Below are 27,566 nucleotides of genomic sequence, written 5' to 3'. Positions count from 1 at the left end.
TTTTTTCTGTTTAGTGGTGAATCAGATCAAACAATCTCAATCACAGGCGAGTGTTCTCCATGACAGTTCAGGCAGGGTCATCGTTTCCACGAGCAGATGGTCTCACCCTGTACTCACCTTTAACCGCGCGTCCTTCCCTTGCTGCTCGATGAGGCAGAACATCGCCCCACTGCTGCCCACGCAGGTCAGCTGGCTGGCGGAGGCAGGGTTGAAGGAGAGGTCATGGATTGGCTCTGCAAGGTGGACACTGGTCAGCAGCTGGTAACTGTTGGTGCTCCAGAGAGCAATGCCAGGGTCCCTGTAATCTCCTGAAAACAGCAGCAAAAACACTACAGTTACACTAACTTTTTTCCCTTCCTTTCACCAGTTTCATTGTAATCTTGAAGCACAGTATTAGTGATCTGAGAGCCAGAACATTCAATTAGCAGATCATATGCGCAGCTTAAAACCATCAAACTCAACTAATTTACACAACACAGTAAATTAATTATCAGGATCTGGAAGTCTCCCAGCATGTGCACCTCACCTGCAGAAAGGAGGAAGAAGTCGTCTCTGGAGTACGTCATTGCCTGCACCGCCCCCTTGTGGTAAGAGATGGTACTCCTCCTGGACCCGTCTTGCACATTCCAGATGCAGATCAGGCTGCAAGCCCCATCACTGCCTCCCGAGGCTGAAGCTACTGTCTGTTCAATGGGGAAGACAGGCTGCAGTAAGGTAACAGTGCAATGCCTGGGTTCACAATAACCCAAACCTTCACACAATGAGCTAGACTCTCAAAGAGATAAAAATCGAAATTAGAAAAAAAAATAAAAAATCTAGCCCAATGTGTCTCTGGGAAAAGAGAACGAACACAGCACTGTCACATCACAGGGGTAGAATAAATGTCTACAGTAACATTGATTATAATAACTCAGGGGCAGGTCCGAGAGATTTGATCCCACCTGTGCATCGTTGGTGACAGCCAGGGTTGAGATCTCCTCTGTGTGTCCGACCCAGTGCTTCTGGGAGCCTGCATGAAGATCCTCCAGCACTACCACACAGCCGCACGAGTATGCAAACAAACCTGGGGATCACAAACACACACGTACAGTATCTGTGTCTCACAGAGAAACTCTGAACAGGAAATTAAGAGAGTGCATGATTTACAAAAGAAAGATATCAGTGTTAACACACAGCTAAGGCTTGGAGATCTGAAGGTTTGTATCTAGAGTTGTTCACAAGATTCGTTTCCAGGCTGTCTCAGTAACTCCTGCCTCGTTTAAAGAGCTATACCAGCAAAGCCACAGTTATTGTTTCAACAACACCATGGGAACTTGCAAAAGCACCTGTCAATACAATCTTCACAATAAAAATGCAAGAAAATCTATTGCCACATTTTGTGGTTTGTTTCCTCCAAATTAATCCAAACAGGTTAAAGACTAAGCGTATTTAATAAAAATTGCAGCTCTGTATAGGCAGGCTGCCTGTGCCTTTTCCCTCAGCAAGAGAAGCCTGTACTGTTAAACGTACCTGTATCTGGATTCCAAACCATGTTCCCTCGTCCATTTCCGTTGTATCCGATCACTGCCTTCAGTCTCAAGCTCTCTTTCCCAGCAGGGGGAGCCACTGCATCCTGTAAGCGGGAATACAGCAGTTATTCAACAACGGTTAGGCTTGTGAGTCAGAAAGCTTTCTTTTGGTTCCTCCTCCTCCGCGTGCAGTACCTGAGCCAGGGCTGACGTTCTGAAGCGCGGTGTGAAGTGTTTATAGGCATCCGGACGGACTAGGGTCTTCTCCCCCTCCTCTTCCTCTTCATGCAACACATCTGCAAAGGGAGAAATATGCATGTGTTTATTCGTAATCTACACACACATTAGTGTTGCAAACATGTGGTCTTATACATGCTAATATTGTAATAATTGAAACTCTGTTATGCGTTATCTTGAAACCTTGGCTTCCCCCCCATAATATGCATGGCGTCAATGCTACTGGGCTGTACTTACCGTCTCCCAATAGATCCAGTTCATTCTGCAGGCTGGGTTTCCCCCTCACTGGTGAGTTCTCTCTGCCTGAAGGAGGCACTGTGACCCGCAAGAAGGAGCCCCTCGCTGCTCCTGTAGAGCTGCTGCCCAGGGCTGGCCCCTCTACCTCCTCACACAGCGAGAAGAAACCTGGGAACGGGATAAGGAGACGTTTTCACAATGTCATGGAGACGCCATTACAAACCCCCAGAGTCCTCAGATCACAATGTACCGGCGGAAAGGTTTACTCGACTTGCTCCTGTGGTTCTCATTAAGCTCACCTTGTCCCGTCCGCTCTATGACGCTGATATCCAGGCAGGGAGGGGAGGAGGAGGAAGGAACCGGCACAGCCTCTCGAGGCATCCCGTTTGACAGTAACGCCCGACTCAAGTGCAGTTCTGGGTCCCCAACTGAAACGGAACAAAGCATGTAAATCAGTGAGTGGACTGGGCTAACTGAACAAGCAGAGGGGCTTCTCCATTACAACTAAAACTGCTACACAGCAAGCGACACGTTTTCTACTAATTAAACACCTACCAGACTTAAAAGGAGATTGTGTCACAGCTGGAGCTGGTGCAGGAACCCTTAAAATAGAGAGGAGACAGCAAGTAAGAAATGATATTGTACTGAAATGAAGAAATCACTTGGATCAGTGACAAACCATGAAGCATCACTAGCTGTCAATTGGCCCGTCCTAACCCACATCGCTGCCTCTGCACAGCCTCTCTATGACACCGATGACAACACTAAATAAATGGTTTTACTGCTTACTCTCTGCTCTTCTGTGGTTCGTGAGGATTGGCCAGGAAATCCCAAATATACACAGCATCTCCTGCGGTGACGACCCCAAGTTGGTCTGGCGTGAAGGTCACTTGTTGGACCATCTGAGAATGACCGATGAAGACCTGGGGAAGACACAAGAACAAAGTTACTGCCACTGCGATTTGAGCCTTCAGGCTGCTACTTTTAATAACGTTTATTTTTGTAACTTAAACTCTGTTATATTTAGCTTTTGCTTGGGCTGCAATTTAACATACAATAAAACAGGTGTATTTTATAAATCAAATTCGCAGACAAAACATATATTACAGGGAATAAATATAAACACACTATTTTCACCAAGATTATTGGAAAGCCCATCTCTCACCTGGAAGTTGATGTCATGTTTCATGTGGTAATCCCAGACTTTGACTGCCTTGTCTCCTGCGGTCAACAGGAAGCGTGCGTCATCAGTCACGGACACAGAGGAACACACGTGCTTATGGGCATTAGGAATCTGACAAGAAGGAAAGACAAGAAGCGCATTAGTGTGGACAGCAATAACTTTCCTTAAAAATAAATAAATAAATAAAAAATTATTTACCTCTCTGATCAGTCGTCCAGACTTGGCATTTATCCAGAGGATCTTATTGGACGATGTGGTCACTAGCAGGTGTCCGGTTGCAACAGGAGCAAAGCAGACCTTTACAGCAGAGTCCAGGCTTGTGCTCAACAGGTCCAGGATACTCACGTCTATCCGCATGAGCTGAAAGCGAGAGAGCAAGAGAGGAAGCGGGAGAGAGAGGCCATCAGCGCTTTCCATGCTAATGAGCTCAATAGCAGAAGAGATTATGTAGTAATGCATCGGGAGAACAGTGCACTGAAGCCTCTAACACTGAACTCTGCCTCACCTCATCCAGGGAACGGGCATCCATCACCGTGACAGTGTACTCCGCGGGGCCAACAAAGGCCAGGCTCCTGCTGTCGCTGCTCACAGTCAACGCCTCAGGACTGCGCTCACTGCCTCTCGCTACCACATTGCCTGAGGAAAACAAGCTACCAAATAAAGAGAAGGACACCCCCCCCCAATGAAGGAGGTTCTCAGTCCTTACACACTAAGCTGTGAGGTTTGGTTGCAGTAGAAGCTCATCAGCAGTAAGTCTCTTACCCAAGACTCGGAGGATGTGATGGTCCTCCTCCACCGAGTTATACAGCGCCAGGGAGCCCAGAGAGCCAGCGCTGTACATGTTCTCTCCGTCCGGGGAGAATGCCAGCCCGATCACCTGGCCCCGGTGCTGCCTGCAAGTGGAACAGGCAGAGATCACACTCTACACAGGGGAAGCACAGCACCAACTCTCAATACTCCTTGATTGTTTCTTATTATCAGAGACGTGGCCTTGTCAAAGATTCACCAGTAAAACTGAACACAATCCGCTAGCCTAGATCGTTCAGAATCAGTGAACAACTGGCTCAGTTAGCAGCAGGCATCCTCCACTGCTATTCTGGTGTTTCTCAGTTCTATTGATCACCTGTAAATTAGTCTGCCAGTAAAATAGGATTACAGGAATTCATTTCCCTGCAATGAATTTACAAGCCAGGTAGGGATCCCGCTCAGCTAAGGAGCTTCGATGTTCTGTAATTATAGTGACCATGATGATGCCTTTTCAGCTTTGCATCCAAGATGGTATTTAAATTAGCTTAGCACATTATTATTATTATTTTTATTACAAAATACAGTAGTTTAAAATACTACTTGCGCCTTATTACTTTTTTTATACACAGTCAAAACTAACAGGGAACTAAAGCGATGGATAATAGCGATGCAGCTTCTATTTCAGTCCCTCGATTTGTATATCAGTCTGCACTCCGAGTCTGTACTGTACTTACTTGTGTTCTGCGAGGAGACTGGAGCTGGCAATGTTGAAGACTCGTACAAGCCCGGAGTTGAACCCGCAGGCAAACACTTGCTGCACTGGGTGGAAAGCTACAGCACAGGGGGTGTCTTCTGAGATAAAGTCAAACAGCTGTGCAGCACATAGAGAGGAGAGAAAGAGAGCAAAAGAAAGTTAATCAAATTGCAGATAATACCACATCATACCACATTAAATGGACAGTACCTATAATTGCGCCTTACAGCGTTTTGACGTTAATATGTCTATATAAGGTTTAATTGTTTAAAAGGTCTGCTCTTGTTGTTTTTGATCCCAGAACCCCCTGATGGAATCTATGTGCTTGTATTACACTGCAGTATACCTATCTATCTATCTATTTATCTATCTATCTCAATTGCTAGTAAAGACATACAGATGACCCACCTGCTGCATTGAGTCAAAATCCCAGACCCGGACGCTGTTGTCCAGAGACACTGTGACGATGTTCCTGCGAATCCCATCAATGCTAAAGCCCAGCACCGTGTCTGTGTGAGACCTCATCAGTGTGCTGTACGCTCGGCTGCTCACATCCAGGTACCCCAGGTTTCCTGTCGAGGTGGCAGCGAGGACATGCACCCCCTCTGGACCAATGTTCACCAAACTCACCGGTCCTTCATGCTCTGGTAGAGAGATCGAAAAGAGTATATATAAATGTATATATAATCACACTTGAAAGTTTGCAGGCTTATTTACAAAAAGGGTAATTGATGTAGAAGGTATCGTCTCTGTGCAAGACACCTTCAGATGCAACATGAAGGTTTTTCTAGCTCAGAGTCAGATCTGTAGCCTCCAGCACCATAGAGAAAAGTGAGAATGTTTAAGGCACCCATTTATATTCATTTGGGGTTAACAGGTTAGTACTGAATATGCCAATGATTTTTTTTTTTTATAGGGAATCCCTTATGCAAATAAGGGAGAGGCAATAAAAAAAAAAAGCTGACAGAAGCCATTTAGTTGCTTTGTTGTCAGCAGCAATAATTCAGCACTTCGTTTGTATGGCATTAAAATATTATAGTAACAACTACAATGGTGGGGAAGCATTTCATATTGCAAATGTAAATCTCCACACTGCTGTATTCAGCGATTTGAATAAGACTCTCTGTCTCAAAAGTATTTTAAAAAATTTTAACCTGGCTGAATAAAGGAGTTAGTTCTATTTTTGGAAAATTGGGAACAACAAGGCATGACAAGGCTAATCCATGTTTCAGGGAAAGACGTCAAAATAATAACTAATTAAATCATCTTCATCACGAGGGATTATTCAAACAATACTGTACATGAGATGGGAGAATAAGAAGTGAAAGCTGCAGGATATTCACCACACGTTACATTGGTCTCCAGTGTGTCTTTAAAGGGCACAGGCGTATGAGGATACATGCATCAATAACAGATCAACAGAAGCTCCCCTTACCTGCTTCCAAAAACACAGTGGAAAAATCAAGGGGCCAGAGCCGAAGATATCCGTCATCTGACCCCGTAGCGCAGAAGGCAGATGAGATACTGATGCTGTTTATTGCGATCCCAAGTCCTAGAAAGAAGATTGTCCATTTATTTATCCCTTATTCCATCTCCACGGAAAGCATACAGTACATTCTCATGATCTCCCAATGAACCCAATCCGGTCCCTTTTTACACAGAGTTTCTCTAGCCTGATGATCCAGAGATCACTTCTACCCTTGATACCTGCTCTCAAAATCCCCACACAATCTTTGTTCTTGAAACACCAGACAGCTGCTTCCTCACGACTCACAGGTACCTGTGCTGAAGGTCTGCTTCTCTCTCCGCTGCGAGTGTTTCTGCTGGGACGGGAGCAGGCGCCTCACATTTTTGATCGACACGCTCATGTAGTCGATTTCCAGGATGTGTCCACTCTTGCTGCAGGCGAATCTAAGCAGCAAGAAAAAAAACAAAAAAAAAACGTTACTGCCACTCTCTGCACCCTGGCGTAAAAACATAACTGCCACTCTATGCACCCTGGCGTAAAAACATCATTGCCAGTCTCTGCACCCTGGCGTAAAGTATACTATAGCAGTGGCATTTAATTCAAGCCCCCCTTTTCTCTAGCCTTGTAGGATTTAACTGCTTTCACACAGGCTGGAGAATTCATTAGTAGCGTTATCTCCAGCTTCAAAAAAAAGTCAAATTTACTTGCATTTTGTAAAAAAAAAAAAGCCAAATAAATAAATAAATAAAAATAAAAACCAATAAAAATTGGTTAATTAATTAAACTTAAGACTTACAGAGTCCTGTCTTCAGGTTCCCTGTCGGCGAAGTGTCCTTGTTCGAATGCGACATCTGTGAATTCCACAGCATGATATTCAGCCAGATTGACTGGGCAGGACCGCAGGGACCCACTCCTCACTCGCCACAGACGGATATTGTCCCTCCCACAGGACACCATCCTAGGGAAACACAGGAACGGAGCGGCCCTGTCAGCACTCTGCATTGTCGTGTGTGTTAGTTTCCAATGGAGGGAAGGGTATTAAACGCCATGGCAATGTGGCCATAACTAAGTTCACAATGGGAATGGCTGGGGTCGAGGACAGGAAGACACACATGCAGCGTACAGTGATGTTAAACTGTTCACGAATACTACATAAAATACAGAGAGTCACATGGCGTACCTGGTGTCATCGAAGAATGCTATTTTCATGGTCTGTATGTCCACGTCGGTGTGTGCTTTGGCCATCACCACCACCTCGCCTCCTTTATTCACCTTCAAAGTGTTCCACACCACAACCATCTGTCCCACAGAGAACAAGCACTCAGCTTTTCTACAGCTGTGTATATACTGTATACTGTGCCAACTACACCGTTTGCACTACCCACCCACTGAACTGAAAAAAGGCTCAGTGGGGAACTAAAGCAGGGCTTGAACCATTGCTTGTGTCAATTGTACTAAGTTTCACTATCATCATCATTTTAATATCGAATTGTTCACTTGCAGAGGACATGTAGCAGCATCTGTCTGGTAGTTTTTTTTGTTTTGTTTTAACATATAAAGAACCTAAAGAGAAGCTTCCCTTCTACTCTTTTTTTTTTAGTTTATCAAAGTGCTGTAACACTCACAGTTTTTCCATGATTATCTTTCCCCACTCCACACAGGACTCCGCCACTGTAAGAGAAGCTGTACAAGCAACACAACAACAGGTGAGTGATCTTAACAATGTTTTAAATTCTCAGAATCAGACCAGCACTGGCACTGTGCGTCAGACGGGATTACTGTACCTGAGAGAGGAGACAGAGTGCGTGTGTGTTTTAAACAGTGACAGGCAGCTCCCTTTCTGGAAATTCCAGACACGCACCACGCTCATGTTCCCCGTCTGTGCCGATGCCAGTAAAGTGCAGTTCCCATTGAATGTCAGAGCAGAGACCTGCACGAATGAGACAGCACAGGACTTACAAACCTGCAGCGCTTCAGGAGACATTTTACTATTTATTGTCCCACCCAGTATTAAAGCAGGGCATGAACCAGACAGCAACGCTAAGCTTCTCAAATGAGTTTTGTTAATTACTCTTGACCTCCACCAATGAACATTCACTGTGCTATATTTGCTCCCATGCACAAAGGGTGGCTTACCTTGTCCGTGTGACCAATAAAAAATCTCTGCTGTCCTGATGCAATGTCCATGGAGACTATTACAGCATGGCAGGGGTACACCACTGCTGTTCCTGTTTTTGTCCATAGAGTCTAAAAGAACAAGCAAATCTAATTACGAAAGTTAGAGAACCAATAGCACGCTCACCCACACACGCTGTAGCAGTGTGGTATGTGTTAAAATCTCTAAAAAGCACTGAAGACTCCAAATAAATAATGGACAAGTATGTTCCCAGTTTGAATTGTATCTTTTTTTTTGTTTTGCTTTAAAGTTACATTAAAGTCTTACACATTTAGTGGTACAGCCTCCAAAGCCGATGATCCTGTTGAGTTTCAGAATAGGATCCGGTTGCAGTTTCTTTAAAAGGAAAATAAGTAGTAGATGGTTACCAACAAGTGGTTGTGCTTAAGGATGAAACATATCTATTCTAAAATACCACAGAAATATTCTTTGTTGTAGGTAAGTAATAGGTAGTATAAAAGCATGGTGTATTCTCTTACTGTGTGTTCTGCTACTTTTTTAGCTGGCAGTGACACTGGTCCGGTTACTCTTGTGCACACGGTCTGAAAGAACAAGCGCACTTATCAAATGCATGTGGTCTGTTTTATCTCCAGCTGCACACGTGTTCAGAGAAATTGGAAACAGTTTATACTAAGTGGCACTGTCCCTGGGGTCCCTGACAACAACACCAGCAAGGCCTACCTCTTCCGTGGAGCTGTTGTGTCTGTGGACACTGACTTCCTCATCTCTGTGGGCAAACACGTGGATCCCACCGTCGTCTGCAGTGAGAAGCGCCACGCTGTCCCCTGACGTACCGGGATCTTCCTTACGATCACTCTCCAGCGCTTCAGCCCGCCAGCTGTCATGCAGCGACCTGCCCTGTGACGCAGAACTCACAGGGGGCAATTGAGGAACACTCACAGCCAACAGGGGAGCTCGACGACGGGGCCACTGAGAGAGGGAATATATACACACACACAATATATATACATAGTTGCTGCCAAAAGTTTACACACAGCCTAAGGAATCATGCATTCTTCGTTCAGGACTTCTCCTTTCTTCCTCACGACACGCATTTCCCATCAAAGAGGAATATGTTACTTTTTGTTTAGCGAGACAGTAACATTTTGCGTCAACATTTTTTTACCTGTTTCTTGAGCAAATTTTAAATGGCATTTGCCCGAGCTTCTTTGTAAGGTAAAGATTCTTACAGGCTGCCCTCTCTCTTATTCCCTCACTCCCTCAGTTTCAGCACTGACAGCAGCAGTGCAGTACGTGCTGCAATTTCCCTTTGTTTCAGTATTGCATGTGTCATCCTGAGTAATCCACTTCTTTGCTTTGATATCTCACACAGCAGATTCCACAGTTCCCTTAGGTACTTGAACCTGCTGGCTGGCTTTTTCTAATAGAAAAGCCTGTTGGAAAACAAGAAATGATTCTGCTTCTGAGCCCTGAGCTGAGCTCCCTCATCTTAGAGTTTGTTCTCTATGTCAGTATACAATAGGCCCTGATGCATGTGTTAATTGATAAATTATATATATATATATATATATATATATATATATATATATATATATATATATATATATATATATATATATATACACACACACACTATACATGTATAGTATAATACTTTGACAATAATGGACCCCCATGTGAAGCTGCAGGCATGCTACGTACCGGTTTGGGGCTGGTAATCTGCTGAATTAGGGAGACTCTGTCCTGGACTGGCTTGCTGAGATTCACATTACGTGGTAACTCTCGAACAGCATTTGAATTCGGGTCAGCTGTTGGTAGCAAAAATAAAGTTTTTATTAAAGGGTGTGGTGTTTTTTTTTTAATGTTTTTTTTATGTAAGAAAAAATGAAGGAAACCCAAAAGGTTTATTCACCTGTTGCTCGTCCTTTCTGAATCGAGTCAAAGGGCATCTTGCCTCCATCAGATGGAAACCTAGAGATACAAAAACATTTTTTAAAAAGATCAATTACGAATTGGAGTGGAATATCAAGCGATAGGTTCATTGATTAAATTACTTTTCTATTGCTATCCTATGCTAATTGAATCCCAGATAGGAAGGGCACTTTCATGTCATGAAATACAAATGTCATATTTATGCCAACAAAGCCATTGTGTAAAGTGCTGCTTTTAGTGAACTACGGTAAGGCTGGTGAGTATAAATGAGCAGAAATGAAACGGGGTATTTGAAAATGGACCCTTACCTAATGTAGTCGTAGAGGTCATGCCAGCTCCCTCCCTTCGGCACAGGGAAACACATTTCTCTTGGCATCGGGCCGCTGCCTTGCATCACTGCTCCGGCCTGTTTGGCTTCAATGAAAGTCAAGCCTATAGATAAATAGGAATTGATCAGAAACCAGTTGTTACACGTGGTTAAGTGCCAGAGCCAATACTACTGAATAAATTACCAAACTACCAACTGTACATTGTTTGGAAAAAAGAGCAAACCTACGGTCTGCTAATGATAATCCAACATTTGCTCCCCTAACCCTACTCCCCCCCGGCATGTCCTGGAGGGCTAAGGGGACCAAGCCCATGCATTGCTTGTTTTTTTAATGAAACTTTCTGTACAGGGACACAGAGTACCAGCTGTGCTGAAAGGTGGTTTTGTGATGTGCTCTACAGTGCATTGTCAGCCACCAAGTTTATTTAACTTACTGACCCACCAGCAGCCCTACTCTTTCTTTCAACCCTATTCCACACATTTCCACATATATATATATATATATATATATATATATATATATATATATATATATATATATTCATCAAAGTAAAAATAAATGAATGATTCCCAAGATCTCAGGGACTCTACTTTTATTTTTTTGGCTGCCCATCATGAACAGTGAAAATGTTATGCTGATCGTTCTTCCGTGCACTGTGCTTACTACCTGGGTCAATGAGCAAGTCGCTGGTAAACAGATTCTTCAGCAGCATGCTGGCACACAGTTTGATGCTCTTCAGGTGGCTGTATCTACGATTCAGGTACATGGACAGGAGGTACTGCAGGTCCATCATTAGGCAGGTCCATCGCACGCTGGCTGGGGCAGGACCCACTAGGTCTGCAGGTTAAAAACACACACACACAACAGGTGTTGGTTATTATACAACAGAATGCATTACTCAACTAGACACTTAAGACAGTGTTGTTAAGGTGAATGCTACTGGTTGCTGTTGTCCAAACGTTATTTATTTTATTTATTTTTTAAATAATGTAATGTCACTCACATACTCAGGAGTTACTCTCTTTGTGAGGGCATTTTCTCAAATTTTATCCCCATATTGATAGAAATACCTGCCCCACCCCACCCCCCTCACCCACACACTGCAGGGGTGTTCTCTTCAAGGCACAGGCTTGTGGGACCATTTTGTTCTAGCAATGGTCCTGCAGCCCCAGCCCCCTCACCCTTACCCTGCCGAGCGGTCCTGGCGGTGCTCTCGTACACTGACCCCTTGGCTGCTCCACAGAGGAATGGGAACTGCAGCCACGTGGCTGTTGATTTGAACTCTTTGAACAGGTTTGAAAACGAGACGCGGATCACTTGGCCATCCTGAAGAGGAAAAACAAAAACAAACAAAAAAAAAAAAACATAAAACTTCCCCCCAGTAACTTTTCCACATAAGTAGTACATATTATCTTATGACACTTATATTAATGCTGCTCATTACATTACACAAACAAGCTACTGCAGTTTAGTTTGCTTGTGTACAGCACAGTCTATAGTCTTTGCAGTACCTCTGTTGCTAAATCTAGATGCACCACAAAGTGTTTGTCCGGGATGGGTTTGAAAAGCAGGTAGAGGTAGCGCCCGGTCAGGCCCAGGGACTGTGTGCTTGTTTTAGGCAGAAGGATATAGTTACTCGCAGGAACGGGTCCTCGAATCCGATACACAGTACACTTCAGCGTCTTGTCCTACAAAAAACAAAAAACAAAAACTCTCATCTCTCCATATTTCTGTTCCATTGTCTTTAACCTCAGTAGCAATGCAGCCGCATTCAACTTTGACAGCAGCGTGATAAAGTGCTCGTCTGCATCCTTGGCAGCTTTACCATAAATGTTGTCACGTCTCCCTCCTTCGTTGACTTCTTCCATTCTTCAATCTTGAAGTGCTTGAAGACGTTGACGTAGGGATGCTGCCACACTGAGACGAACAGAAAAAGAGAAACTCAGGAGGAACAGTGACTTTGATTAGCACTAAGGCTACAAAGCGCTTCCTAACTTCAAACAAAAAAACAAAACAACAAATGCACGAAATCAAGTGTTATCAATTTTACCACAGTGCCAACAGCGTGACTCGTTTCTGAATGTCAATCATGGTGGTAGAGGGACAATGGTGTGCTGTTGGAGTGACACACCAGCCTAGGACCAAAACTACTACGAGTCGGCATGAGAGACTCGTTACTTACTGTCTGCTACACCACCAGCCTACAGGATTTCTTATAGGGCTAACCTGGCCAGGGTAAATATCCAAATAACCATCCAAAATCACTTTAAAAAGGCCTTGTGAACATTATACATCCCCACGAAATAATGGCACAAGTACAGTACTGTGCACATGTGGTAGGTCATTTGAGAGTACAGTAAACACAAGTAGTTTGGTTCAGTCCGTCACTCGATGACTGTTTTGACACTGTATTTTAGCACACTTATTATTACACACTAACCTTTAGACATGGCGGGTCCACGGAAGCTACCTGTTGGACGTTTCTCGGACTTCCAAAAAAAAAAAAAAAAACAGAATTTGTCCTGCTTGTTATATTACAGACTACAAGTATTTTTCCGAATGAAGCGGGTCTAGTTGGAATCTCCTCCCACACTCCTGGCTCCCCCAGCCCGGCTTCAGTGTCTGTGTAGACGGTTCCTTCAGCCTCAGCTTCCCTGTCTCAACTGCACTCCTTGTAAACAAACACGGCTCAATCCTCCCGCGGCGGCTACCGCCGTTTCCAACGGCAACACGCAGCTTCCCTTACGTCACACGTGACGCCGTAGGACTTAGTGGCATGCCGGGAGTTGTAGTCAGGTGAGCCATCTTCAGGTTTTTGAACAACGTGTTGTGGTAATCTACTTGTAAACATTTATTTTAATAAAAAAAAAAAGACTAAATTTCAAATACTATTGATTAACGTACTTAATTACGATTTTCTGGGCCCCTTACTGCCCCCTATAATGGCCTTATTCCGGTCTGTCTCCCTCCTTGGAAATGTCCTAAACTTGTTTTTTCACTTCAAATTGAAGTGCATGCAGGTATGTTGGAAATGTTGCAGGTATGAGGTATGTTGGAAATGTTGCGAAATGTTGCTTACCAGTGCTTGTCTGTAGGCAAATTGTTTCAGACAAGTCAGCGAGTTTAACATCCCTTTTTCGCTCTCTCTCTCCCTGTCCCACCTGTATCCCGGTAGCTTCACTCCCCTCTGAAGCAGTGCATCTGAAGCTCACTGTGGCGCAGCTCTCACCACAGAGGGCGCCGCTGTCACTAGGAGCATGAGGAAGAAGTAAAGAACACACAACAGTACTGAAGCCCGTTTATCTCATTTTGTATTTTATATCATTTATTTGTGATTACAATTATAAATCGCAGGTGACATATCAATCAATACATATTCCACGTGTATAAATACGATCCAGTACATAAAAACAACACAGGGAATAGCTCTGTGTTGCGAATAGCGAACATTAATAAGCAACGCTTTGTTTTATGTTGAATAGTGTGGTTCACAAGTCTTGTGATTTGTAATAGGTTAAAGTGTCTCTTATCAAAACACAGCCTGACATATCTTTTTTGTTTTTATGAAAGATTATTATCTGGCTTGATTTCTCCCTGTGGAACGTGGGCAGTTGTGTCTTTTGTGTTCTATTGCTATATTTTAACACACTTATCAGAAAGGTGCATCAGAGTAAATGCACTTTCACATTTAAAGACTCTCTCAAAAGTTAATTCCAGTCCCACAAATCAGCAGCACTTAAGACACAGAGAGATTTTCTTTTCCATTTCATTTCTCTCCGATCCAGACGGCAAACACCACAAAGGCGTCGCGTCTACACTTTACATTTCGCGTTCGCTTTTGCCGTTGAGAAATGTCTTTCCACAGTTTCCGTAGTAGGGGTTTGTTTGGCTTCCATGGTGACGGCGGCGAAGCTGTGGCTGGAGAACAAAAACAGGCCAAAAACGTAAAGTCAAGTAAAAACGCTTGAATATTTTCCAAAGAAACGACGGCTGTGAAATTCACAGGTAACATTTCATTAAAATATTCGAAAGACTTACTAACTAGTGTAATTTTAATGTACTAACGTTGGCTAAGGCGATGTTTACTTTTTTGAGATATTCCTGCTTCCAGTGTGTCGCTGTGAACAAGTAACTGTTAAAATACACGTTGGCATTGCTTTCTTTGGCATAGCGTACCGTGACAACAAACGCGGTTCTCTAAATATATACAGAATTAAGGGAAATAAAAAAGCAAATTAAAAAAAAAAAGTTTATCCTACTAAGGCGGCAGTTTAGTGTTTAAACTGTAAGATGTAATACTGCACCTCAGGGATGGAAATTTAGAAACCTCTTCAGCTGTCTATAATAATGCAGAAACTAGTTGAAATGTGATACAGTGAATTAATTAAAAAAAAAAAAAAAAAAAAAAGAAATGTTGCAAATGATCTAAATCAGGTGGCCAAAGTTGGCCTTTCCAACCCTGTTCTAAACTGTAACCCTCCGCCCAGACCCCGAAGGAGTTCAATATATAATTTTACCTGTTAAACCACTCTCTTTGTGTTGCAGGTTCTGAGAATCGCAGTGAAATACTGTCCAGCTTGCTTCCAAAAGACCTTCTGCGACACCCGGCGTGGTGACAGATTGACAGTGAATACTGTAAAGGGTTATTAGGGCTTACCAGCAAGATCTGGCACCATGTCCTTCAGAGACTTAAGAAGTAAGTAAAAGGAAAAAGAAAGAAAAGAAAGAGGGTCCTTCCCACTTCTCATTGACAGTCAGTTTATTATGTGGTACTGTGGTACAGTATTTCCAGGGTGACACATGCAGGTAAAGTCCAGGGAAGTCATTAAACTGCTGCAGACCATCTTTCTCTGTGGCTGGAAAAATAGTTTTTGGGGTCCAACAGATCCCAGTACGGTTGGTGAGAGTACTGCAGTTACAATATTAAACCCTGTCAAAGTTTGTTATTGTCTTTCCTTGGCAAACATGATGTGCTACCCCCGGCACTTTAACGAAAGCCCTTGTGTGCTATGCGATGGTCTTTGTTTTGTTGTTCTAGATTTTACAGAGATGATGAGGTCTCTGGGTTACCCCCGGCTGATATCTATGGAGAATTTCAGGACGCCAAACTTCTCCTTGGTTGCAGAGATCCTGATCTGGCTTGTCAAAAGGTTTGTCATTTTTTTTTTTTTTTTACAGTGGGACATTTTCCAGGATCCTTTTGTTTTAAATAAATTATTAAAAACAGCTATTAATAGGTTAAGTGGTAGTTGTAGCAGTACCACACATATCCGTAAAATAATTTGTACTCTGTTGTCCAAACCTTTATTGGCTGTTGTCTCATCTCATATTCAGCAACAGTATGCACACCAGATTGTGTTGAAAGTCAGTTATTTCCACAAAAGGTACGAGCCACAGATGGAAATCCCCACCGATGTGGACACAGAGCAGGACCGCGTTTTCTTCATCAAAGCAGTTGCTCAGTTCATGGTAAGTTAAATGTGCTAAAGTATGTTTTTGAAACCTGTTCTTGTTAATCTCCTTCCCACTTTGAAGGTGGCATGTACCTACAATGTATTTCCCTGTTTGCACCCAGGCTATGTGCTCAAACAGCAATTAACTCATTTCTTGTTGAGGGACAGGAGGACAATCATAGTAGCTTTTTCATTGAGAGTGGTTTCTAAACAGGATTTGACATAGTGTTTTAAATAATTAAATTTCAACCCTTGTGCATGACACACATGTCATGTCAGATCACGGAAATAAATAATGTGAGCTATTCAGTAAATTGAAGTGATTATTGAAGGATTAGAATTGGCTAAGCAGCCACTGTCACAAATCAGTAATCAAGAAAGCAAAGAGCTGTTGTTTATGTAAAATACAACTGCCATTTTCTACTCTTCTGCTGTTAAACATAGTAGTTAGTAAATTTGCATCCTTCTCATCATTACCTTTACTGCTTTTGCTGTGCCATATCAACTAATTTCCATTCTAAAGTAGAGCATTGTTTTGATACAAGATTCAGCTTTAGAGATCAGAATTCATCGGGCAGAGGCAAGGTGATCACAGTCACAGTGATTTATTTCACCGCCCATTTATGTACAGGATAAGTGTGTTTTCTTTCTTTCAGTGTGTTAGTATAGATTTCTGCTTCATGCAGGCTCAGTTTTCTCCAGTGATTTTAGTCAGAAAACACATGGAGCATTTCGTCAGTACAGTAATCTGTGAAATATAATGAGACGAATGCTGAGAACATTCTAATTGGTGTTTCTGCGATTCTGCTTCTCCCCACTCTAAGAGGGGTATATAAGCAAATACTCACACAGGCACTTTGACGTAGTTCTTTTAAAAGCAATCGGGACAATATAATAGACATCCAAATTTTCGGTTACTGTCGGATCAGATCAGAAGCAGTTGTCACAAACCGCATGGTTTCTAGGCAAGTCAGAGTGTCTACCCACACACTCTGTGCATTGGATTCCTTCTAGCCAATCCAAAATGTGTGCAGGATAGTGGCAACCAAATACTCTTCTATGTTCTGAAGGCTGTGGTCCCGTTGTGTGCCCATCTATCATATTAGTGCTATTTATCAGTTGAGTCAGGGGTAGTAAATGTTGCAGACACACATATCCGCATATAAACATCACATATGCAGTCTTCGTTGCACCCTTACAGAAGTCTACCATAGTCAAAATATAGCAAAGTCTAATAAAGAATAGTGAAAGCATGGTAAAGAATAGGTAAGCATTGCAAAGAATAGGTAAGCATTGTAAAGCCCAGAAAGGTACGGTAAAGCATGTGAAAAAAACTTAGCAAACTATGGCAAATGCATACTATAGCCAGGGGAAAAGCATAATTGAAAAATGACCATGGTAACTTTTGTAAAGGTAGTGCTGTGCTGGTAGTATATTTAAGCTATATTTAATGTTCTTTCTTTTCAAATTGATTTACAGTATATCAGATCCAAAATAAACCTTAACACAAAACAAATTATTTAAAAATCCATTGCAGCTTTTAACAGCTTTTTATATCTATTTCCAGGAAAATTGAACGCATTGCATCATCTACTTCAGTAGTGAAAGAATATAGTGTATATTTAAAAAAAACTATATATTATTATTATATATATATATATATATATATATATTATATATATATATATATATATATATATATATATATATATATATATGTATGTATATAAACAAATACAAATTTAAGATTTAAAAAATCTAGAACAAGGAAACAAGCCCAGAGTGGCAGTTTCCAATCTGATGAATGTTTTTAGTAATGCAGTGTGTAACACCTGGCATGCTTATTAATTTGCATCAAAATGCAGCTGGCAGTCTGACAGTTTGAAAATGACCGTAATTGTCACTTTTCACGGCAACATCAGCAGTTTTTCATTAACCATACAGGGGGAGCAAGCCGAACATTACTTTTTGCTTAACTGTATGCTGTTTGCTTTTATATGTCTGGAAATTAAATGTAACGGCTGTGATATTATACAAGGCTCTGCTGGTTTAATAGACTCTGGACAGTTTATTGTGTTGGATATGCTGGGCAGCCCATTCAGATTGTTCTACAAGACCTTTTTGTATTGTTTTGCAGGCTACAAAGGCTCACATTAAACTCAACACAAAGCGCCTGTACCAGGCGGACGGCTACGCGGTCAAGGAGATGCTGAAAATCACAGCCTTGCTTTATAATGCTATGAAGACCAAGGGAATGGACAGCGGGGATAAAGCAGAGGAGGAGAGTAACAAGTTCAAGTTTGACCTGGGCTCTAAGGTGAGTGGGATTGGGATAAAATATCAGCCCTCGGTTTTCTTCACCTGAGTTTGGGGTAATGGGTTAAGAGAGCAAGCAAAGTGGGTAACATTAACCAACCAGTCCCTCAATAAAGGTTACTGATTAGCAGTGCTACTGAGTGTGTTCTTGTGAACATGGGAAAAGGTAGAGGCTGAAATATTTTTTCCTAGATAGGTATTCCCTTCTGTATTTAAAAAAAAAAAAAATGTTTATCAGTTAAATGCTTTTGTAAAATATTTATTCTTAATGAGGTGTTTTTGAGGGTTCCAGAATCTAGGTCATGCTGACTCACTTTTACATAGTCTTCAAAACCAAAGGTAAGCATTATAAAGCCCAGAAAGATACGGCAAACCTTGTATAACGGTGGTAAATGCATAATGTAACCGTGGGAAAACTGCAGTGGCTTTAAAGGCTTTTTAACTTTAACCAAAACCGCTAGCAAGGTAATTTTTATGTCTTCTAAGAAGTCCGGTCTTGGTGATTTGAACTGGGAAATTGAAATCCTGCCAGTCAGCAGTTTTAAAACCGTGACCGACTGTGCAGCTGCAGAAAGCAAATCAACTGAGTTCCCACTGAGTTCCCACTTGCCCCCTTTGCCCCTTCGTGTCATTTTTTCCACATGGCCATTACTGGCTCTCTCCTGTTAACTTTTTAAAATACTCCATAATTGTCAGGATGCTCTGACACAGCTCTCTGCTCAGCAGTCAGTCAGTCATTTCAATCAGCCTCACTAGCACAGCTGTCTGCTCAGCAGTCTGCCAGTCATTTCAGGTCTCCTCTGGCTGTAATTTCCAGTCTGTCAGAGTGTAATATGCTGCCTTCAGAATAAACACAGGTATGTTTCCCACTCTAGGGGAGCACACCTGCCTGTTTGGAGTGATCTCCCTGTTCTGAAGGCTGGGGTCCTGCTGTGTTGGATTCAGTTTGCAGGGTTTGCTAAGCAGTTAGCTTCTTGATTTACGGACTTTGCAGCAGCACTGTTAAGTTTGTGAGACTATCATGAAGTAAGTCAAGCAATCCTACAGTTTGTTTAATGCCTTCTTCAGTTAGGTATCCTAAAAGAAATGCTCTGCAGCAGTAATCTCAATAATGTTTTCCACACTTATCAGATTGCTGATTTGAAGTCTGCGAGGCAGCTAGCATCGGAGATTACCTCTAAAGGAGCCACTCTGTATGACTTGCTGGGGAAGGAGGTGGACTTGAGGGTGAGCAGGAAGCAATAATAAACATTTATTTATATTTGTATTTTATTTAACCTGATATTTAGTTCCAAATTGGATTTAATTTTTTTTTTTTTACTTTTACTACTGCTGCTACCAATGGTGTCCTATGCTTTGCCTTTTTTAATCCAGCTGCGGGTTTGATTAGACATCAGCAGCTATGATAAAAACACATTGGAGTGTTATGTAAAATAATCTCTTCAATTACTTGCAATGTTCCTAGCTCTGCAAAAATAGTTTGTGTACTTAGCAAAAAAATGAAAGAAAACCCAACCGCGTTTTTGACCTTTTATAATTAGTTTCCGAAGGATTACCGGTAACAAATACAATCACAATCACAGTTCCAACTCGGTGTACACGTTTTTTTCCCCTTTGCAGGAAGTGAGGACAGCAGCCATTGCAAGACCCCTTGAAATAAATGAGACAGAAAAGGCCTTGAGAGCAGCTGTCAAGGAAGCATTGGTGAGTGTGGGCAAAGCTGCCTTTGTTTCCACATATATTACCCAGCTGAGCCCAGCCCAGCCCAGCCCAGCCCAGCCCAGCCCAGCCCAGCCAACAAGGGGACTTTCAACAGGGTGAAGTGTGCTTCCTTTCTGCTTGTCTGGCATGTCGGCTGTTATATATACTGCCTTTGTACTCTTTGTATTTATTTACTGTATCTTATTACCTCTACCAGTATTTTACCAGGAGACCCTAGCAAGACAGTACAATTAACACAGCAGCATATACACACAGCTGTCTGCAGTTTTGTCCTGTTCATTTACAAAGACAACAGTGTAGTGCAGTGTAAAAAGACAGCGTTTGGAATTCACGATGCTGTCTTGTCCCGCCCCCTCCACCCCCGACACGCTTCCATAGGAGCACGTCCAGAAGACTAAGGACACGCTGAACAACGTGGCCTCAGACGAAGCCAACCTGGAGGCCAAGATTGAGAAGAAGAAGCTGGAGCTGGAGAGGAACCAGAAACGTCTCCAGACCCTCCAGAGCGTCCGGTGAGACCACTCGGTTTAGTTTTTTAGGATCCTCATTCAAAACAAGGGGGACCCTTTTCATGCCTGTACATCTGCCTCTCACACCCTGCATGATGAACATAGCAACTGCCTTGATTCTGCATCTTCACCAAACTCTTATCATAGACTCTCATCCTACTGTAGACGTTCCGGATTGCAATTAGCTGTACTTTTTCTTTTCTTTGTGTATGTGCGCTCACTGATTTTTAACTTGGATTAGCCAAATCTTTTTAAAGTTTTTTTTTTTTTTCTCAAATCTTTGTTCTACATGCACAGAAGCTTGTTGAGAGCTCTCAGGCAATTGCGTATAGAAATCTGCCAGCCACTTCAGCGCATTAGTTTGACGTTTTGATTTAATCTGGGACCAGAAGTGTAAAAGAAGTAAAGAATATAAAAGACAGTGTGTGTTAGGCTGCAGTCAACCAGTCTTTTGCTGATCTCAATTGCTGCTGGCATTCCTTCTAAACAGTGAGAGCTCATTCATTGCATAATGCTTTTTTTCCCACTTCTATTGTAATACACAGGGCTTTATGGTTTATAACATAATCAAATTAATTCCCTTCATTCCTTTTTTCTAATTAGTTTGTTATTTCCATAGGAAAATGTACATTTATTGAGTTAATTTGCAATTAAAAGAAATCCTACATGGTTCACTGCTGTTTAATCCACTGATTTTAGTGGGTGACAGACTGCATTTAAAACGAGAATGGATAAATTGTTACTCTGCATTGTTCAGTAGCCGAGGAGTTACTGCAGAACACACTTTTGAAGGCGAAGGATGGAACCAAGGCATTCTGAACAGCAGTATTGTAGACAGCAGCCCTGAGCAAGCATGGTCAGTCCTGGCAGTCCCTGTGACACGTTCTGTAACTCCACAGCCCAGCGTTTATGGATGAGTATGAGAAGATCGAGGAAGACCTTCAAAAGCAGTACGAGACGTTCGTAGATAAGTTCCGCAACCTGTGCTACCTGGAGCAGCAGCTGGAGGACTATCACAGGGTGGAACAGGAGAGGTTTGAGGTAACACAAAACATGCATTTATTTATTTTAAACGATATAGGGAACTGTATTTTTTTTTTTGTTGTTGTTGCTCTCCCACAACACCAAACAACAAAACAGGTGGTTCAGCCAAATGCATTAACTGTTAAGACTACTCCCCTGTGCTGTAATCCTGCCACATAGCCCATCCAGCTAGGTTGCCCTTCACGTTAATGAAATTGTCTCAGATTTGTAGAGTACCTGCTGCACGTTCAATTCACTTCAGTTTTGCTCAACAGAGAAAAAAAAGTTGAAATGATATTTTAATCCCCAGTTCTCTTCCCTAAATGCTAGTCACCATTTAGTGCTAAAGAAAAGTGATAGATTGACTGTAATGCATTTTGATCTTTTTTTCCAGACGGTAAGTATAGTGATGAAGTATGCTCTTAAGAAAGATTACAGCTTGAAGCCCAGGCACGAGTGTACAAGGGGGTAGTTGAAGTTCATAATGGGGTGCCTTTTTGTTAAAGGCTCTTAGTTACATTATTCTAATGACATCACATTCAACTCAACTGGAGATGGATGTGCAGGATAAAAAGTATGGATTTGAATCTATTTTGTGTTAATTGGAGCCCCAGAACAGAATTTAAAAAAATCTGTAACTAAAATGTTTCATTTGATTCTGAGGAAACCATAAAAATGTGGTCTGTCTGTGCCATCCAAATGCTAATTTCTGAAGGTAAACGTTTTAATTGCGTCGCTCTGCACACTGGCAGGAGACTGAAAACACCCTGCGGCTGATGCAGAACAAGCTAAGGGAGGAGGAGAAGAGACTGATGAAGAGTGGGGGTAAGATTCCTAAGGTTCTAAGCCCTCGAGGACCGGAAGTGTACATGGTCCAGAGGGAGTGGTGTGTTTTTTTTTTTGTTTGTTTTTTTTGTTTTTTTTTTCCAAATATCAATGTTTTGCGAGCGAAGAGAAATGACACCAAATATCTAGCCAGCCAGGCATATGGCAGTACACTTGGGATGCTGCTCGTAATTCAGCAATCAGTCCTTCATGGGTAATTACACCAGTCGGAGGATGAACATCTGAGGATAATCAGCAGACTTCTCTTTAAACAGTGGGTTAGAGTGAGCGTTGAGCTGTGTGCTCGTTAACCTTGCGTTGCATTGCATTGCATTGCAGCTATTGAGAATTAATTACTGCTCTGTTAATCTGCCAGCTCCAATTGCCGCTTAGGATGCTTGTGGTAAATCTCTTTACTAATTGCTGATGCAGATAAAGTGGGGCTGTTGAGAGGATCATTTTGATGTAATGGTGGTAATACAAGATTCAATGCTGTGACCTTTTTGTTAGAATGTTTGTTCACAATGACATGCTTACGAAATGTGCTAATCCAACAGTCGGGTAGGATTGTTAAATTGTGACCCTAAAAAAAGTTTAGAAGTTCACAATTTCCAATGCTTTTCCTAACATGCCTATAATTTATATATCAAGCACGCATGTAAATGAGTTTGCCATGCTTATCCAAAGTCATTATTTTATCTCACCTAAAATATACAAATGATGGATATGTGGAATACTGGCAGAGATGTTCAGTAGTTTTTCTATCCATTAGCTGGCACTGAGGAAGCTGAGGAGTAGCAGCAGCGGCAGAGAGGTTTGCCTTTGCTGATTTGCTGCATTTCTTTTTGCTAAACCAGGCAAGGAGGATGAGTCGGACATGGAGATCCAGGAAGATGAGGGATCGGACAGTGACATGGAGGACCGGAGACCAACCAGGCCCCGCCTCACCAGGGACCTCGCCATTCCAGGTACCTCCCCGTTCAGGGTGTGCTCCCTCTGCATTAGGAATTCATATTGAAGCAGTCTTTAAAATGAGCTTGCATTTCGCTTGTATTTATTTTACCCCTGATCATTTTTAGTTTGATTTAGGATTGAAATATGTGCAGAGCGAGTGCTTCCAGCTTGGGGATGCACTTGTGTAAATCACAATTTACTGTCCTGGAATGCATGTACTGATGTTAAACTGTGCGGGTTTAAGAAAGATGTTCTTCTATATTCACAGGCAGAGCTGGTGCCCGCATCTTGGGAACAATGCATGGAGGAGACAGTGATGAGGTAGGAGTTACTGAAACTGCAGCCCACTTACCTAGTGCACTCAATCTTAGCGAGGAACAGAATGCAGCAGTGCCAGTTGTTACACAGTTGGTTAATGTTAGAGATTCCAAAACTGTATTTTGCAAACTGCATTAATACGTCTTGGAGCCACTGTATTTTATTCGAGTATAATGTTCAGTACATAGTAAGCATTGTGCCACTGTCTGCAACCCCAAACTGGGGAGAATATGATTCTGTGGGGTTAAATGTTTTAAAAATAAATAAAGAGATCAGTTTCAAGAAAAAACCATGTTGGGCTTCAAGAGTTTTCACCCTTCCTTTTTGGCTGTGTTGTCACCCTTCACAAGAGAGAGAGTTTTCCTTTTTGGCTGTGTTGTCACCCTTCTCTTTCCGCCCCTTCTACTCAATTTGTTTTCTTTCCCTTCATCGCGGCTTTTAAAGCTTAAATTGGCAGCAGCTAAGTCACTCTCAACCACCGCCCCTCGGAAGAGAGAAAAGGTTGGTGTCAGCAGTCAAGGGCCGGAGCCAAGCTGCAGGTTTCAGCTTCCAATGGGCTTCCAACTGTCCTTGCTGTGGGGGGCTGTCTCGGGAAGACCCCTGGGTTTATCTTCAAGTGTTTAATAATGCAATTAAAAAAAAAAAAAAAAAAAAACTAGGAGGGACAGTCAGCCTCTTTTTGCTATTTTCAAAACTGTTAAAAAAGGGAAGCTCGACCGAAAAGAATGAGATTATTGAGGCCGCAGTACATTCTTTATTTATTATTATTTAGTAGCCTTTTGTTAAAGGGTTTAGTCTGATTGAGGTTAAAAGTTGGGAGCCCACTGGAAGACAAATCTTTGTAATTATAGGCTAGTTCAAGGGTCTCCAACACTGGTCCTGGGGAGCTACTGGGCCTACTGGTTTTCGTTTCAACCGAGTTCTCAGTTACTTAATTGCACCAATTATTGGCTTATTCAAGATGAGCAGGTGTTCCAGATCTTTAGCCACTGATGATGTAGACACCTAGAAAACCTGCAGGATAGGGGCTCTCCAGGACCAGGGTTAACCCTTGATGACACACTACACCAGTGGGTGGTGTGTGTGTGTGTGTGTGTGTATATATGTGTGTTTATATGTTGTGTCCCAGAAAAACAATAGCTGTAAACACTGTTAAGATCGATCCCCAGTTAGTCCCAGCAGTACCACACACCAGGGAGCTTGCCGCTACACCCCACAGAGTAACTAATTAAATAATTCTCAGCCGGTGAAAAGTTGCATTGTTACAGCCTAATTGGACCCCGAGTATAAATTTAAGGTTACTCATGCTGATAAAATGACATAAAAAAATAAAATTTAAAAGAAGATTGAAACAATTCTTGCAAAAGCACTCTCTTACAAATACAGTGGCCTCATTGTTTACTTTAGCAATCTTTGTAGCTTACATCTTTTAAAAATATTATGCATTTTATTGTTTTTTAATTTGTTTTTATTTTATATCATACAGAGATCTGTGACAGTTAAGACTTTTAAATATGAAAAGCACGCTATGCCTTTTCAATACATCACTTAATGTCTACATTATGACAGGATTTCTGCAGAGGTTTATTCAAGGTATTTTGCATTCCATTTGAAAGAAAGAGGTAAAGTCAGCTTCCCTGAAATCAATCTGAGTATTTAAAGTCGCACCATTTTAGTAACACCACGTGGTGTTGTTATATAATCAGGATAGAGTACCTTTGCAAGAAGGTCCTGACCTGTGCTTGCTCTCTGATCGGCAGGACGACTCTGAGGACAGCGAGATTGACGTGGATGACGATGATGAAGATGATGGGGAGGACGATGAAGAGCTCAAGGACGCAGTGGACGATCTGGACAGCGTGGACATCCCTCCGTCCAAACCCAGCCGTGCACCCCCCCGGGGGTCCCGCAAGCCCGAACCGCAGGAGGAGAGTGACAATGACTTCTGAACATGACCCATTCTCTCACTCACACACACACACACACACACACTCTCTGGGTTCCAAACTCACACTGGTCCTACCTCGCTGCACACAGTCCTGGGTGTCAGCACTGCCCTTGTTTAGGTTAATTATTGAAATGAGCAGCTAGGTAGGTGGCAGGAATGAGAGCAATGACTGTGCAATATTTAGGTAGCATGGATAGGGCATACTGGTGTATGTGAGTTTTCTATTAGGGGCTGTTGATGTAGCTAGGGAGAGGAATGGGATCTGGCACCTGGTAATTTAAATAATAGACCTTGCTGAGGGGATTTGTGAATCCCAGGGCTGACAGCAGGACTAGAGTCAGTTTCCAAGCTTCCCACGGTGGCGCATTGTTAGAGCTGTGTGTTTTTAAAACAATGAACTCCACCCTCCATAACTTAATAACTACAAATTGTATCCCTGCACCTGTAGCTTACATTCTTTCAGGTCAACACGTGAGTTTAAAAATAATCAAATTGTGAAACCATACTACTTTAAATACAAACTTTTTTTTGTATCCTTCATTTATTGATATTTTAAATGCTAACTATAACATTTGCTTTTACATAACACTGATTTATTACAAATACTTAATAATATGATATTTTGTACTTTACCGTTAAATAAAATACACACACAAATGTACAAATGCATGTCTCTAAAAAAAATAAAAATAAAATTTCTATTACAAAAATATACATAAATCCTACCTTTTCTATATACATGGTCAGATACATTAGATGGGAGGTGCAGACTGGTTTGATTGACATGTTAACATGTGAGAAGTTAAATTCCTGGGAGAAAAAGATCTTTTTTATATTAACAGTAACCGTTATGCAAGCTCCCATTACACCTGACCGGCGATTCCAGCCAAATTCGGAGGCACATACAGACACACTGCCTTGCTGAGTAGCATTTAAAATGTGTTATTTTTTTTCAAGTGTATTATATACTGCTCTGTACTACAACACACTGTGAAATAATTTTAATGCCCAATTTATTTATTTTTAAAATTCAACACACCAGTAGATAAAATGTAAAGGTGATGGCATTAATAACCATAAAATATTCAATGGTAAGATATTTAGTAATACTAAAAGAATTGAGAGTAACATTTTTAGACAATCCAGGGTGGAAATGCCCCCCCCCCTCCGCCCCCAACACTTTTGTTTTTCATTTTATTATGGTATGTAGCGTTTGCATGATGGTACAGTGTGACATTATTAGTTTCACTTGGACTGAACAGAAGAGTTTTCCCCCAATCGGTTTAACAAGAAAAGTTTACTGCACTGAAAAAATAGGCTGGTTTTAAGATGCATGAAGGAAGCTGGAATGAGAAAGGCCTTGTGTTGGTGAACGGCGTGATTCTGCATTACTTAAGAGTATCTGATTGACGTTCCAGAAGGAGTGTGTGTGGTGTTTGTATGCTTTCAATAGAAGCAGTGGAATGCTACCTGGATGAATAATAAACACCAGGCAATTTCTATTATATATTTTTTTCAGTCTCTCCATTTACAAGTGGCTAAGGTCATCTACACAGAGACATTTAGGAAATTAATTTAAAAAACAAAACAAAACAGAAATAAACCAATCAAACATCAAATCTGACTTGCATTCAAAAACTAGGCAGATGGTGAACCCTTGAACTCACCAGAATTGCTTCTGTTTGGTTGCGCTGATACGGTTTACAGACAGAGCTCTGTAAGTTGCACATGGACTTCTCTCTATAACGTTTTTCTGTATGTGCATGCAGGATGCGCTGCTCTGTCCCACACAGGCAGGGGGTCTACAAAGTGTTCGAAGGTATCTCATAATGGGGCAGCCTGAGGCTATATTGCTGTCATTCCAGAATGGCTGTTCGATCGCCTGGTCAGTGAACCGGGTCTGCCAAGTTGTTTTTAGTGCCTTAAAGGTGCTTCTGTGTATGTGAGCGATGGAGTTAACTTTTTA

At 42.0% G+C, this 27,566-nt stretch overlaps 2 protein-coding genes across 2 annotated transcripts; one reads left to right on the top strand and one right to left on the bottom strand.

The window, feature by feature from the left end:
* Positions 1-71: 71 nt before the first annotated feature.
* On the bottom strand, positions 72-13,227 carry LOC121300577 (WD repeat-containing protein 90-like). Its single transcript, XM_041229165.1, has 33 exons — positions 12,973-13,227; positions 12,358-12,449; positions 12,044-12,220; positions 11,720-11,858; positions 11,199-11,369; positions 10,512-10,635; positions 10,184-10,242; positions 9,973-10,079; positions 8,992-9,240; positions 8,790-8,852; positions 8,578-8,646; positions 8,271-8,381; positions 7,919-8,064; positions 7,760-7,817; positions 7,315-7,433; positions 6,931-7,092; positions 6,447-6,577; positions 6,102-6,218; positions 5,075-5,310; positions 4,647-4,783; positions 3,928-4,058; positions 3,671-3,801; positions 3,364-3,525; positions 3,148-3,276; positions 2,772-2,905; positions 2,538-2,584; positions 2,282-2,410; positions 1,983-2,150; positions 1,704-1,804; positions 1,510-1,612; positions 942-1,063; positions 527-683; positions 72-308 (listed from the first exon to the last, which is right to left on the bottom strand). The coding sequence occupies exons 1-33, from the start codon at positions 12,980-12,982 to the stop codon at positions 103-105; spliced, it is 4,197 nt and encodes a 1,398-aa protein (XP_041085099.1). The 5' UTR covers positions 12,983-13,227; the 3' UTR covers positions 72-102.
* Positions 13,228-15,136: 1,909 nt separating this feature from the next.
* cluap1 (clusterin associated protein 1) lies at positions 15,137-26,105 on the top strand. Its single transcript, XM_041229975.1, has 12 exons — positions 15,137-15,228; positions 15,571-15,682; positions 15,917-16,001; positions 18,123-18,302; positions 19,433-19,528; positions 19,922-20,005; positions 20,402-20,535; positions 21,432-21,573; positions 22,308-22,380; positions 23,238-23,348; positions 23,603-23,655; positions 25,413-26,105. Exons 1-12 carry the CDS (start codon positions 15,207-15,209, stop codon positions 25,599-25,601), a joined length of 1,281 nt encoding a protein of 426 aa, XP_041085909.1. The 5' UTR covers positions 15,137-15,206; the 3' UTR covers positions 25,602-26,105.
* Positions 26,106-27,566: the final 1,461 nt, after the last annotated feature.

This window comes from Polyodon spathula, chromosome 26 (assembly GCF_017654505.1).
Source record: "Polyodon spathula isolate WHYD16114869_AA chromosome 26, ASM1765450v1, whole genome shotgun sequence".
Lineage (NCBI taxonomy): Eukaryota > Metazoa > Chordata > Actinopteri > Acipenseriformes > Polyodontidae > Polyodon > Polyodon spathula.
Note: the sequence above shows the minus strand (reverse complement) of the source record. Positions and strands in the feature narration are given on the sequence as shown.

Excerpts from the sequence above, each read along its gene's own strand:
- cluap1 (XM_041229975.1), top strand. The coding sequence starts at position 15,207 with ATGTCCTTCAGAGACTTAAGAA. Across the intron at positions 18,303-19,432 it reads AGTTTGACCTGGGCTCTAAG|ATTGCTGATTTGAAGTCTGC; the intron begins GTGAGTGGGATT and ends CACACTTATCAG. Across the intron at positions 23,656-25,412 it reads ATGGAGGAGACAGTGATGAG|GACGACTCTGAGGACAGCGA; the intron begins GTAGGAGTTACT and ends TCTGATCGGCAG.
- LOC121300577 (XM_041229165.1), bottom strand. Across the intron at positions 1,064-1,509 it reads GGTTTGGAATCCAGATACAG|GTTTGTTTGCATACTCGTGC; the intron begins GTACGTTTAACA and ends TGTGATCCCCAG. Across the intron at positions 309-526 it reads CTTCTTCCTCCTTTCTGCAG|GAGATTACAGGGACCCTGGC; the intron begins GTGAGGTGCACA and ends TGCTGTTTTCAG.